General features: G+C 40.9%; 1 protein-coding gene and 1 pseudogene across 2 annotated transcripts in view; both read left to right on the top strand.

Moving 5' to 3' along the window:
* Positions 1-4,849: 4,849 nt before the first annotated feature.
* LOC146510836 (uncharacterized) lies at positions 4,850-10,407 on the top strand. The gene is made up of 3 exons (XM_085172695.1): positions 4,850-4,961; positions 7,006-8,272; positions 8,638-10,407. The coding sequence occupies exons 1-2, from the start codon at positions 4,944-4,946 to the stop codon at positions 8,269-8,271; spliced, it is 1,284 nt and encodes a 427-aa protein (XP_085028821.1). The 5' UTR covers positions 4,850-4,943; the 3' UTR covers position 8,272; positions 8,638-10,407.
* The window catches only part of LOC146510835 (uncharacterized), a 19,581-nt pseudogene continuing 9,106 nt past the window's right edge, over positions 4,850-15,324 (top strand). The window contains exon 1 of the transcript XR_014876077.1: positions 4,850-4,961. The product of XR_014876077.1 is annotated as an uncharacterized LOC146510835 (transcript). The remainder of the gene's footprint in view (positions 4,962-15,324) is intronic.

Raw genomic sequence — 15,324 nt, 5'->3', positions numbered from 1 at the left:
TTTATTGGACTGTATAACTGCATCTCTACCAGTTTCTCTGCACTCCAGCCTCTTCTGTGTCATGTGAAGGGATTTCCCTTAATGCAGGAGAAATTATCTCCACGAAAAGGAACAGGTTCAGCCATCGCACAGTGGAACAAATTCGCTTCTTAAATAAAAATGAAAAAAGGTTACCTTAAAAGCATCATGTTTTTAATTTGCAAGTTCATAAGCATTTTCCATTTCACAATCAATTCTACCTCCAGGTCAGAAATATGTATAGGAAAATTTCCCCAATATAATATTATTTATAAATACACCCATCTTGCGATTAATTGCATAAGTGCATGGAGGCAGGACCTCAGAGCAGAAACATACTTCATCATGTGTTGTACATTATTATATGTATATTATATGTAACGTGGTGTTTTCCAATTATTGTATTTACCAACATCAAGAAGTGAAAAGCAAAGAAAGACCACACCATGGTGCATGTTTAAACAAGGAAATTTTGCTGGTCAAAATTTTTTATTTAACAAATAAACCACATTTTTTTTAACCCCAAAAATGCACGTTAGAAGCAACACAACGGCGGCCCAATATCAGACAGGACACCGCTCTGTAGAGTGAGCAATCATAATGAAGCAGTTGGTTTTATTGTGTGGATTCAAGCTGCTCTTCATATTTTTGGCCACCAGATGTCACCAGAGAGGACTGTGTTGAAAAGCTTCGAGTAATGAACCGTTTTTCAATACAAGCTTCAGAAAGCTTCATTTGGCCATCACTAATAGTTTGTTTCGCTCCTCTGAGTTCACTACTTTACTCGCTGTGGATGTAAAAGCAGCTCTGCCTGTGCAAACACCTCTTCTTATGCGGTAGACTCCCTTTTCCCCTTCTTCCTGTCCTGCTGTGACTTGTTACTGTGCGGTCACGTGACTCATCTGCAGGCACAGAGCTGCAGAGAGTGAGAAAGAGGAGTAACATATGATTATTAGTGCTAGTAGGACGGAGATTAAGAGTAGAATACAACACAAAATGAAGGAAAGGTGGCAAAAGCAATGGAGGGAAGAGAGGAAAGGGCGATGGTTTTACAAAATCCAAAGGAAAGTGGGAGACATGAGAAGTACAGGAAGAAACAGGAGAGAGTAGACGGTTATATCTCGACTTAGATTGGGACACACTGGTTTTAATAGCACATTACTTTTAATAGGAAAACACTGTACAGGGGAGTGTGACTGCAGTAGGGAACAGGAAATAATACAACATGTTTTATTGCATTGTCAGAAGTATGATATTGAAAGAAGACAACTAATCCGAAAGCTGGACGATATGAGAGTAAAACCGGACTTGATTTATTTATTTTGCACAAAAAAAAGTTACTTTTCCAGCTATCCAAAAACATGCAGCTCAACTGGAAACTCAAAGTCACCCACTGAAAACTGACTTAGTTTGAAAATAAAAGAGACCATTTAAAGATTCAACCAATGCTAATTTTTGAATCTAAAATCTTTTGAAATTCCCATCACAGAACTGATGTAACTAAACAGAGATCCTAGTGTCAAATCCCTGCAGGGCCCAAATGCTCTGATTCATTGTCATTGCTCTCTTGTTCTAATGAGCAGAGCTCGAGATCTTAAATGAAAGAACTTTTTTTTACAGAAAGTCTCACTCAGCAAACTGTCGTCTGTAGGGATGCTATCTTTACGTGTTCAGCACACTGAGGAGTGACAAAGAACCATCCTAAAAAATCAGCTTTCATATCTGTGTAGATGGAAATTATTGGAGGACAACTGGGTTATGGAACTACTGTGCTCCTTTGTGTCAAATCTATCCAGTAAAACATCCATGTAGAAGTTGATTAGATTTCCTGGAGACCTGTTCAGTCCTTTACCATCAACTAGACATGTTTTGGATAAAATCAAAAATTAGCATTGGTTAAATCTTTAAAGGATCTCTTTTATTTTCAAACTAAGTCAGCTTTTCACTTCAGTTTCCAGTTGAGGTGCATGTTTTTGGATAGCTGAAAAAGTACCCACAGAAAACTGAGAAATATAAGGAGAACATGCAAACTGCTCACAGGAAGAGGCTGAGTGGCTCATTCCTCCTGTCAGGCCTGAGCCACTATGCTGCCCATTTTACAACCCTGCAAACAAACGAGCTGAAAGTTGAACTCTACAGCTTGTTGTGGTCCCCTCTGGCTTTAGGCGCTGACATGCCTTCCAGCTGTTCTCCAGCATTTTCATTTACATCCATAAAATATCTCCACACATTGCTCCTCTTTCTCTCTGTCTTAGTGATGTGTCGGTCGCGAACGAAATGGCTCTTAGAGCCCTATCTTTGATGTGAACGACGCGAGCCGGCTACTTATTGGGAGCCGTGTTTTGTTTGTTTTTTCTTTCTCTCACGAGCCTTGTGCTTTGCGCTGGGCAGAGGGGGGAGGGGCGGTAGTTACAGTCGCAGTAGCACAGGAACAGAGCGGGAGGGAGAGAGAGAGAGAGCCAGGGACAACAACGTCACATTAGAAAGGTATAGTAATCATCCACAACTATTTTCAGTTGCAGATGATAAAGGATTCAGAAAGTTTATTCATGCAGGTCCATATGACAGAAAATATGCATGTTCTTTTTGTTTTCATATTTTAATTTATATTTAATTGTGTTGTGGTTTGCAGTGTTTTGTGTTGTTTCACTTTAAATTTCTTTAAAAGGAAAAAGCTGAAAATTTAAATAGTTAAAAGTTGAAATGTAAATATTTGTTTTTTGTATTATATGATTTATTTATTACATTTTATGTGGAGTGAATAAATAAAAGTATATTTACGGTGGCGCCTAGAGACAAAGCACGTACAAACTTCAAAACACTTACAAAAGACAACAGAAGTGCTCCAGGATGCTAGGGGGCAGTGTTGAGCTTTTGTTACATAGTGGCTACACAAGCCAGGAAGTACCAACGACCGGATTTGGTGTGTGGTAGTAACAGGTAAATGAACATATTTTTTTAAATTATTTGAATATATATGAGTGCTTGTCTATAAATACACAAACAATACACACATGGTTTCAATTGTGTAATTTAAGTAATCTAGTAGCTCTGCTTTGCAAGTTCAGTTAACGCTAGAAATGTGTTTTGGGGTTTGTACGTGCTTTGTCTCTTGGGGCCACCACATATATTTATATATAAACATATATAAATAAAACTACTTGTTTTTACATTAGTAATTACTTTTCTGCATAATTTTATATTATTGTTAATAATAAATTAATTAAGGCAACGAAACAACCTGAAGATCATGTTCGGATCCGAAAGAGTCGATTCTTTTTAGTGAGTCGAGCCGAAAGAGCCGGTTCTCTAAAAAGAGCCAGAAATCCCAGCACTACTCTCTCTGCAGCAAAAATGCATTTTCTGTGTGCAGCCGAGTCACGTGACCTCACAGTAACAAATCCCAGCAGGGCAGGAAAAGGGGGGCGGGGCAAAGTGCGTCTGCCGCATGAGAAGAGTTGTTCACACAGACAGAGCTGCTTTTTCATCCACAGCGAGTAAAGAAGTGAATCTACAGGAGAGAAACAAACCAAAGCATCGATCAAAAATCACTACCAACGTCTGGATCGATATCTGCATCGATCTGCCCACCCTTGTCTCCTGGATCGTAGCTGAGATCAGCGTGAACCACGTGGGTCTCTGCTCCCTGATCTGTTTCCTGTGTTTGGAAAGAGTTCCAGCTTCACCACGGAGTTTCTCTCGGTTTGTGGGCTCATCTAAAGGTAAGCACCGAGCTAACTTTACTGTGAGTTCAGTTCGTGCTGAGTTTAGCTCCTGAATGAGGTCTTCTGCTGCTCTCCTCGGTGTCTGTTTAGTTTATTGTGAACACGTTGAGAGAAGAGTGAGAGAGTGTTTGGAGAAAAACACCAACTAATCATTAGCTCAGCATGCTGGGAGAAGTTGGAGCAGAAAAGTCTTTTCACTGATAAAAGCTCATTGATCAATGACCATGAGTACCTTTCACGAACAGTTTGGGGAATGGCTGCAATCACAGCATTTGTCAAATAGCTGGTTGTTGATCAATGGTCATTAGAATTTGCATATTAATGATGAAGGAACTGACCTCCCAGCCCATTGTTCCTTCAGTGGTGCTAGTTTCAGTCATTATGTAAATGTAGTGTTTATAAGGTTGGAGTCAGCTGAGACTGAAGAAGTCACCTGGATGAGTGATGAAAATTTCTCCCACTGAAAACTTCCAGATGAACAGAATCAAACTTTGGGGGATGGTGGAGTTTGGAGAGAGGCATCATGGGGGCTGGACAGACTTGTGAAGTGGTGATCAGGTATGGGCCCCTGTTATTATGAATGGTGGGGGGCTGAAGCAGTTGAAAGTGTGGGGTGGGGGAGTAACAGGTCTGTCCCTGTTTGTGGAAACCACAGGAGGAGCTGTTCAGGCTGTTGCTGGGTGTGAATTGTTGATGGAGTCTTTAAACTTGTAGTTGCTGTTTTCCAGACTGAAGCAGAGTCGTTAGCTGAAAACTGGTTTTAGAGGTTCATTCAGGACACCTTCTCAGGCTCTTACAGCCTTACCTGTATCATAACAAAGTGTATAAACCCCAATCCACCTTTATCATGGTCCTTCTCCCAAACCTTCAAATAGGACTTTCTGGCCCTGTCATAGTAAAGGGCTGCTTACAATATTAGAGCCAATGTCACAAAGTTCCTCCTGAAGTATAAGTGAGTGAGAGTTTCCTGACTTTGCAGCACAACACGTCTCACAAGATTTCTACAACCAATCAGAGTGAAATTTGTACTTTGTGTTGTCAGATGAACATATGAGACACTTTGACTCTTCAGTGCAGTGTGGAGTCTAACAAAGATCTGTTTTGTGTCCCAGCTGATCAGCAGGAGGAGAAGAGTCTGACGGAGCAGCAGAGGAACATTTTCAGCCATCTGGACTCAGCTGAGTCACTACAGAGGAAACAATGAGCTCAACACAGAAGGTGAGGAAAATATCACAGTTTCACCAAATAATCAGTCACGTCTAAAACTCTCATCCTCCCAACCTGTTATATGACTGTGTCGTATATTATTATATACTATGGATTTTTGCTCTATTGTGTTTACAAACATCAAGAAGTCACAAGCAAATGGAGACCACACCATAGCAGATATTTCAATAAAGGTGTATTAATCAAATTTATTAATTAATTAATGTAGTTTAAAGCCAGACGTTAAAGTAAGTGTGTGTGTGTGTATGTGTGTGTATGTGTGTGTGTGTGTATATATATCTCTCTCGTTTGGCTCTCAGCGGAGGCGGTCGCATTTTTCTCCTCTCCTCCTTACCCTTATCTTCCCTGCTTAGCCTCTCTGTCCTTGTCTGTCTCATGTGCATTACTTTTTCCCTGGAACAGTCTCTCACTGTCGTTCTCTAAAACCTAAAAGAGAATTATGGATTTGATCAACTGGTCTCTGAATGCTATTGACACCCTCTTCTCAACGAGAAGTCTGGGCTCGGGAGAGCCCGAGTGCCCCGGAGGGACTTTCCCTGCCGGTTACACGATGGACGGGTGGCAGAAATGGAGGATCATGTGCCTGGCGGGACTGTCGATCGAGGACGCTGAAGACGTTTACCTATTCGGAACCATGATAACGGGGTTCTTGCTGATCGGAGCTGGCACGGCCCTGACTTATCGGAGAAATAACAGAGCGGAACCGGCTGTTCAAACCCCCCCAAAGCTGCCCGCTGGAATCGAAGCGACGGGACGAGTCGCGACCTCTCACAACGAACGCAGCATGGTTAACACCTTGGAGACGCTTACGGCTTCTGTGAAGGCTCAAAACAACACCATTGAGCGTATGGTGGGATACATCAGAGAGGGCCCTGCTCAAAATGAGAATCTTGAGCGAAAGCTGGATCACATCACAGAACGGATCACTGCAGTTGTGAGGTCTCAGAATCAAAAGAATGACAACACCACGGATCAGAAGTTTGATACCATCATGGGGAGGCTCGCGGCTCTCCAACGGGAGATAGAGAGACCAGTATCAGAGTGTTAAAGATCAGCTTTGAAAATTCTCAATAAATCAACAAATTCGGGATCAAATGCAGACACCACCACGGCGCCAGCTGCACAGGCCCAAGGCTGAAGCCGGACAAACACTCCCTGATAACGACTGTGTGATGACTATTCTCCCCATCCCAGCAAGGCCACCTGGATTGGCTGGAGGACTGTTTACTTAGCCTGATAGGGCGAAGGACACTGTCTCAGCTGAACTATGGACACGCACACACACACACGTACACTGATAAGCACTCACTCATCTCCCCTTCCCTTTCCAACGCCTTCGATGCTTGTTACCTCCTGGGAACACGAGGCGGGTCTGGGCCCGCGCTGGCGAGTCGGCGCAGTGGCAGGATGTCTGCTGTGTTGCCTGGGATTACTCCTCATCCCCTACCCATCCCTGTGGCTTGTTATGTCTTCATAATGTTGTGCTGTGAACATTCATGTGCTTTTTTTGTGCAGAGGAGTTTTTTTGTTTCCTGTTCTCGTGCTGTCCTACCATGGAAGCACAGCATGAGTAGGGGTCTCTTTTTTTCCTCTTGTACCTTCCCATTGTGTGTACGTTTCAGTGTTTTTTTCCGTAACTGCCGATCTCCGACTTGTAACCCCCATGTAATGTCTGTAAGGTCGGGGTGGGGGGGTGAGGGGGGGTCTCATTTTACTGCAGGGCAACCTGTATGTGACAAATAAATTCTGAATCTGAATCTGAATATGTGTGTGTATATGATCCTGTGCTAATCTCACTGAACAGGTGTACGGGCACTTTGCAGGCCAAATGTCTCTCACCTTTGCCCTAGAAACAAGTTGAATATTTATCTTTGTCTGTAAGCGTGTTTGACCCTCAAAAGACTGAATGCCATCTCTCATGAGCATATTTGCAAGTATAACTACTTATTTAATAAAAGCTTTGCACAAAGTACCGCTAATAAAAGCCCGGTTAGAATAATGTGTTTCCCACAACTCACTGTCTCTGTCACTGCAGGACCAACGTGGAGCGAGAAGTCAGTGCTCTCAGGAGGCCGACAAACCTCACAGAAGAAAGGGAGAGAAAAAATACAGCTGTGATGAGTGTCGGAAGGATTTTACTCTGAAGGCTAATCTAAAACGTCATCAGGTCATCCACACTGGAGAGAGACCATTCAGCTGTGGAGACTGTGGAAAGTCTTTTACCCAGTCTGGAAAATTAAAAACACACCAACTCATCCACATTGGAGAGAGACCGTTCAGCTGTGGAGACTGTGGAAAGTCTTTTACCCACTCTGGAAGCTTAAAATCACACCAACTCATCCACACTGGAGAGAGACCATTCAGCTGTGACGAGTGTGGAAAGTCTTTTACCCACTCTGGACACTTAAAAACACACCAACTCATCCACACTGGAGAGAGACCATTCAGCTGTGACGAGTGTGGAAAGTCTTTTACCCACTCTGGAAACTTAAAAACACACCAACTGATCCACAGTGGAGAGAGACCGCTCAGCTGTGGAGACTGTGGAAAGTCTTTTACCCACTCTGGAAGCTTAAAAACACACCAACTCATCCACACTGGAGAGAGACCATTCAGCTGTGACGAGTGTGGAAAGTCTTTTACCCACTCTGGACACTTAAAAACACACCAACTCATCCACACTGGAGAGAGACCATTCAGCTGTGACGAGTGTGGAAAGTCTTTTACCCACTCTGGAAACTTAAAAACACACCAACTGATCCACAGTGGAGAGAGACCGTTCAGCTGTGACGAGTGTGGAAAGTCTTTTACCCACTCTGGAAACTTAAAAACACACCAACTGATCCACAGTGGAGAGAGACCGTTCAGCTGTGACGAGTGTGGAAAGTCTTTTAGGCAGTCTGGAAACTTAAAAAAACACCAACTCATCCACAGTGGAGTTAAAGCGTACAACTGTGATCAGTGTGGCAGAGCTTTTACTCACAGTAACAGCTTACAGAGTCATCTAGTTACCCACTCTGGAATTAAAGCATACAGCTGTGACATTTGTGGAAAAACTTTCAGCCAGATAGGGAACCGAAATACACACCTACGCATTCACACCAGACATGATGTGTACAGCTGTGATCAGTGTGGCAAACTATGTTCAACAGGCACACAGTTACAACGACACATGTTTACCCACTCTGAGGAGAGACCTTATAAATGTGACCTGTGTGAGAAGACTTTTAAATCTCCACGTTACCTGAAAGCACACCAACAGATCCACACCAGAAATACTCTACAAGTGGAGTTACTGTGAGGTAAGTGTTTATATTTTTATCTTGTCAGCCCGACTGTTGGAAACAACTCTGCTCATCAAATTGTGTTAGCATGTTAGCAATTTTACTGCATGGAAAGGCAGCTCTGAATGATTATTCAGACTCTAATCACAGGTTTTTAGTGATAGTGTTTGAGAATTGTATTACTCTTATTGTAGCATTAAACTAGTATTAATTTAATGTTTTTACTCTTATCGTCTTTATAGCACATTAAATTGAGCTGAGTGTGATAATGTAAACAGTAAAATGTAATTGGACTTTGGCAGAGATGCTCTTTATTTCAGGATTTATGTTCAGGATGAAAATGTTGAAGGACTGACTTACACTGTGTTTGTGTCTTTGTTTAGAAGCAGAGCGACACAGATGGATCCAGTTCTCAACCCTGTCATCGCTGTGGGAAAGACTTTTTTTGTGACCTTTGTGGAAAAACTTTCAGTCATCAAAAGACCCTAAAAATACATCAACGTAGACACACTGGAGACAAAATGAACTACTGCAAAGAATGTGGGAGAGGCTTCCCCACAACAAGTATCTTAAAAAAACATGAACGTATTCACAGTGGCGTTAAAACACATCTCTGAGATCAGTGTGACAAGAGTTTCAGGAATTTCACTTCATACTCCAAACACAAACGATCCCACGTTACTAATAAACTCTTTCACTGTTACTAATGTGCCAAAATATTCACCTCATTGTCTGCTCTGTGCAAACATCAGCGTGATCACTCCCATCTCTGAATCTGCAGAGACAGAAAGATCCTCTTCTGGTTTCAGGGTCAGACTCAAAACCCTTGAGATCAGGCTCCACAGAGTTCACAGTGAATCTCCTGTAAAGATCTGATGAGGCAACTATGAATGTGCCTCTTGTTACATTTTAAGCTTTCTAAACTGTTCTACTGTAGTGTTCGTGTTGAGCGGTTAGCTTTGTTCCAGCAGTTGAATCAAAAACATCTGTTTCCTCTGATTATGTTTTTATTGAATGTATTTTGATTCATGTGTTCTGAAGATGTTTTTGTTGGATGTTTTTTTTTGTCAGGTTGTTTGTGTTATGAAATCCTTCAACAGTTAAACCAGAATTTGAAATGTTAAATAAAGAAATAGTTTAATGACAAAGAGATTGATCCATGATGTCATTTCCTGTATATCAAACCAAAAACTGACGTGACAAATGTTCTCAGTGACACAGATGGAGGTTTATCAGAGGAGACTTGGCTGTTCTGACACTGAACAGGGTTCCCGCAGCTTACTGAAAATTCTGACCTGAAATTTATGAAAAAATAAGATCTTTAAAATATTTTATATTTTAACAAAGTTGCTGTAGGTATTAAAAATTCTGATTTGTGTTTAAGATATAAAAAGATTAATTTTGGAAAATGATCATTTAAAGTTGTGGTTTGATTTGCTCAGTTTATCAGAGTTTCCTTTGTTGGCACTGCCTCTCTTCAGAAGTTGTTGGTCTATATTGACATTTTTCGGCTGGACGTCCATGATGTGAATCTTATTTCACCACATCCCAAAGGTGCTCTATTGGACTGAGACTCAGGTAGGCTGTGGTCTGTAAATGATGTCAGTTGGTACTAAGGGACCCAAATTGTGCCAACCAAACATCTCCACGCTATTACACCAGCAGCAGGATGGATCCATGCTTTATGTTGTTTAAGACAAACTCTGCCCCTAAAATCTGAAAGTTGCAGAGATTGAAAAATGTTGCCTGGACTGATTGGTCTCAATCTTTTCTTGTCCATTTTTCTTGATCTCGAATGTAAAGTAACCCACCCATCACGTTAACCGCACTCTAGAACTTGTTTTAACATATGACATAGAAACTGAACATTTAACACTGTTTTCTGTAAACCCTCTCTGGTCTGATCATTTGATAATAACATTTAAATTTACAATAATGGAATGAAGCCAGATAACACACATATAAAAACCTGGGTGACCTCTAACTTTCTGCTGCTGATTATACTTGGCCTACAATACCTAGAAATATGGTATCTAACCAGATACTTGCTCTGGATGGCATTACCTTGGCCTCCAGTAACACCTTGGAGTAATATTTGACCAGGACATTAAACAAATATTTAGGGCTGTGTGATGGACCGAGTTGAAAAAGAAGGAGGAGTCACAAGAATTATTAGAAAAATAAGGTTTTCCTTCATTTAACCCAAAAATTATAATTTCTAAAGTAATTAATGTTGAGCTCATAAAAACGGCCAAAGAAACAAAACTGAACTCAGGCAAAGAACTGCAAACTTAACAAACATAACTGACCTAAACATGAAATGGCACAGAAGGGTAAATATAATGTCTGATCAGACCACTATGACACACGAGGAGTAACTAAACAAAACACAATCGTAAACAACAAACAATGCAGTATAGTCTGGTTTGTTAATAAACTAAACACCAAAAAAGGAATTCAAAACCACTAAACCCTAAACTCAAACATTAAGTACAAATACTTTGCTTTAAATTAAAGAAAACACCCTTCACCAGGAAGTGGTGGTACAGTCCAATTATCGCTCTTTGTATTTAAGGGCTTTAAACCCAGGCCACCACCTTTTGTCTGGCAACTCCCCAGATCAATGTTAGTCAAAAATCCAACTAAGTAATGAAATGGTATGAATACATAAGTAAACTAAATGTGCGTGCTTACAAATAGAACTAAAGCATCCAAACCAATCAGTAGTGATGGCCAAATGAAGCTTTCTGAAGCTTGTATTGAAAAACAGTTCATTACTCTAAGCTTTTCAACACAGTCCTCTCTGGTGACATCTGGTGGCCAAAAATAAGAAGAGCAGCTTGAATCCACAAAAGAAAACCAACTGCTTCATAATGATTGCCCACTACAGAGTGGAATTCTGAGTGATATTGGGCCACTGTTGTGTTGCTTTGAACGTTTATTTTTGGGGGGTTAAAAAAATGTGTTTTGTTTGTGTAATAAACAATTTTAACCAGTAAACTCTCCTTGTTTAAATATGCACCTTGCTGTGGTCTTTCTTTGCTTGTGACTTCGTTACATGTAATATACATATAATAATGTACAACACATTATGGAGTATACTTCTGCTGTGAGGTCCTGCTTCCATTACTTATGCAATTAATCGCTAGACGGGTGTATTTATAAATAATATTATATTGGGGAAATTTTCCTATACATATTTTTGACCTGGGGGGAGACTGGATTGTGAACTGGAAAGGGAAAATGCTTATGAACTTGCAAATTAAAAACATGATGCATTTAAGGTAACCCTTTTTCATTTTTATTTAAGAAGAAAATTTGTTCCACTGTGCGATGGCCGAACCTGTTCCTTTTCGTGGAGATAATTTCTCCTGCATTAAGGAAAATCCCTTCATGTGGAACAGAAGAGGCTGGAGTGCAGAGAAACTGGTAGAGATGCAGTTATACAGTCTACCTGGGCCCCACAAACTATCAGCTAAAGAGAATAAATACATTAAATTGCTGCACATTTGGCAGACTAACATTTTAAGATTAATTACACAATAAAATATATATTTTTATAACATTAAATGTAACGAGTCAAACAGAAGTCTTTCTAAAGTTATTTAATGGTATTTATATTTTTGACATTTTACGTTTTTCTCGTTTCCAGATAAAATAAACACGCACAAAACAAAAGCAAACAGCCAGAATACAAAGCTGGAAAACCCACCCGAATGACCAAAATCTACTCAAAATACTCCCACACAACAGAACCTCCTCTCTTCCTCGCTGGCTCCATATCAGTGGTTGATGATCAGTGATCAGTGGTTTGCTATCTGTCACCATCAAAACACTCATCACAAATCCTGCGAATGACTCACTTCCTTATAAACCATTGAATCAGATACCAAAGCAGTCACGTTCTAAATGAAGCTTCGGACGTCACTGATCACGTGACTCTGGCCAAACGAATCAAGCTTTGACACAGAGCTTCTGAAGCAGTGTGTTGATTTTTTTGATACACGCACCGTCAGCTTCAAGGAAGCCATCACTACCAATCAGTAAACTTATTAGAAACTAAAGTGTGTGATTGTGTTCAAATGAAGGAATTAAAATACACAGTTACCGACTTTAGAGTGTGGCCATGGTTTTAGCCATCACAGGCTACTTTATTTCATATGTGCAATATCTCTAAACATCTCAAAATATCCTGTCAGAGTGACACTCAATAACTACTCCATGCATTTATTATTTCTAGACTGGACTACTGTAATTTGCTATTATCAGGATGTCCTAAAAACTCCCAGAGAAGCCTGCAGGTAATCCAAAATGCTGCAGCAAGAGTACTGACAGGGCTTAGTTGTTGTTTAAAAGTAGAGTGAGAGGCAGAGCCTTGAGTTTTCAGGTCCCTCTTCTGTGGAACCAGCTTCCAGTTGGGATTGGTGAGGCAGACACTATCTCTACTTTTAAGATTAGGCTTCAAACTTTCCCTTTTACTAAAACATATAGTTAGGGCTGGATCAGGTGACCCTGAATTCTCCCTTATTTATGCTGCAATGGGTGTAGGCTGCTGGGGGATTCCCATGATGCATTGAGTATTTCTTCCTCAGTCAGCTTTCTCACTCACTATGTGTTAATAGAGCTCTCTGCATTGAATCATACTTGTTATTAATCTCTGTCTGTCTTCCACAGCATGTCTTTTCTCCTGTTTCCCATCTCTCACCCCAACTGACTGTGGCAGATGCAAAATGACGGAAAACAGCCCACTGAATGAACAATGAGCTGTAAGATAAGTTTCTTCATCATTAATATGCAAATCATGACCATTGATCAACAGCCAACACTGAAAACTCCCTGAGCCTGGTTCTGCTGGAGGTTTCTTCCTGTTAAAAGGGAGATTTTCCTTCCCATTGTCACCAAAGGGATTGTTGGGTTTTGTATGTATTATTGCAGGGCAGGGGGTCCACTACCTCCATGATACAATCTGGAGCCACTAATCCTAAGGGTACGTCTTTCACCATCTTACAATGCTGGGATTGCAGCCATTCCCCAACTCTCTGTGAGGGGTACTCATGGAATTTGATCAGTGGCTGTTGATCAATGGTCATGATTTGCATATTAATGATGAAGAAACTTATCTTACAGCTCATTGTTCATTCAGTGGGCTGTTTTTGTCATTGTGCAAATGTACTGTTTACTAGGTTTGGGAAACCTGCAGTCAGCTGAGATTGAAGAAGTCACTTGCAACACTGAAAACGCCACGTCCAGATGAACAGAATCAATTATTTTGGTACAAACAATTCACCACAAAAAGACTCAATATTCAGAAAAGCTTTAAACTGTGCTGTAAATATGTACTTATATGTAAATAAATATGTATGTTACTTTCGTAACGTACTGTGAGTGATGCTCGTCAGCACACAAACCCAGAGTTTCTCTACAGGAACACAGACAGTTATTCCCTGTACTGTAAAGACACATTCAGCATTGTGCAGTAAATCCAGATCATCCCAGTTAAATGATTACATGGATGTGATTGTGATCGTCAGAGCAGCACTGATCAGTGTCAGGTTATAATGTCCACAGTGTACACAAACACTAAGTTTGAGTGTGTGCAGTGAGAATTCAGTCAAAGCATTTAACTGGGGTGTGAAAAAATAAGCTGAACTCTACAGTTTGTGTGGTGCCCTGTGGCTTTAGGTGCTGACAAGCTTTCCTTCTGTTCTCCAGCATTTTCATTTACAGCCGTAAAATATCTCCATGTGTTGTTCCTCTTTCTCTCTCTCTCTTCAGTCCAAATGCGTTTTCCGTGTGCAGCCGAGTCACGTGACGGCACAGTATCAAATCCCAGCAGGGCAGAAGAAGGGGGCGGAGCAAAGTGAGTCTGCCGTGTAAGAAGAGGTGTTCGCACAGACAGAGCTGCTTCTTCATCCGCAGCGAGTAAAATAGTGAACTCAGAGAAGAGAAACAAACAAAGCATCGATCATAAACCACTACCAACGTCTGGATCGATATCTGCATCGATCTGCCCACCCTTGTCTCCTGGATCGTAGCTGCGATCAGCGTGAACCACGTGGGTCTCTGCTCCCTGATCTGTTTCCTTTGTTTGGAAAGAGTTCCAGCTTCATCACGGAGTTTCTCTCGGTTTGTGGGCTCATCTAAAGGTAAGCACCGAGCTAACTTCAACACTAGATTTACTAACCCTTTGCAAATTTGCAGAAATCCCTTGAACCCAACGCCTACTAAAATCGCTGACTTTTTTATTTTCTGGTGCAAGTCCCGAGGTGTTAATCACCCCTGCTAATAATTTTACAGGTCATATGCTCGATTCTCCTCCTGCTTTTGTTGCGCAAACCACCCTTTGTCTTTGAGGCCTGGCACATTTGCTTTTGCACACTGTAACTTGTGGTGGAGATGAAGCCAGCTAGTGATGGGATTTCCCGCTCTTTTTAGAGAACCGGCTCTTTCGGCTCGGCTCACTAAAAAGAACCGGCTCTTTAGGTTGTTTTGTTGCTTTAATTAATTTATTATTAACAACAATATAAAATTATGCACAAAAAAATTCCTAATGTAAAAAAAGTGGTTTTATTTATATATGTTTATATATCAATATATGCGGTGGCCCCTAGAGACAAAGCACGTACAAACTCCAAAAAACACATACAAACTCTTTGTTAAAGTTACTTTAGTTACATTACTAATCACTAGTTACTTCTATCAAAAGTAACTCAGTTACTTCAAGTTAGTCGTTACTTTCAGAGTAACTAGTTACTAGGGAAAATAACTTTGGTTTTACTCAGAATTCTCTTGTTAATGTGTTGCTTCCGTAACCGGATATACCCAGCAAGATTGCCAGTCTTCTAGCTTGCTTACTTGCCACAAGTGCATTTTGCCAGCTACCAATAGAAAGGAAAAAATAATGTGCACATTTCCACGAGAGAAATCCCACTCCTGGACCGTCGTTGACCATCGCATAATTCTAGCCTGCTTTTCGATTGTACTCAGAACTCGGAAATTCTGCCATCTGAATAGGAAGATGTAGGTAACACCAAACTGCAGATGAGCTGCATACAGAGGTGGACTGGGAC

This window comes from Neolamprologus multifasciatus, chromosome 9, assembly GCF_963576455.1.
Source record: "Neolamprologus multifasciatus chromosome 9, fNeoMul1.2, whole genome shotgun sequence".
Taxonomy (NCBI): Eukaryota; Metazoa; Chordata; class Actinopteri; order Cichliformes; family Cichlidae; genus Neolamprologus; species Neolamprologus multifasciatus.
Note: the sequence above shows the minus strand (reverse complement) of the source record. Positions and strands in the feature narration are given on the sequence as shown.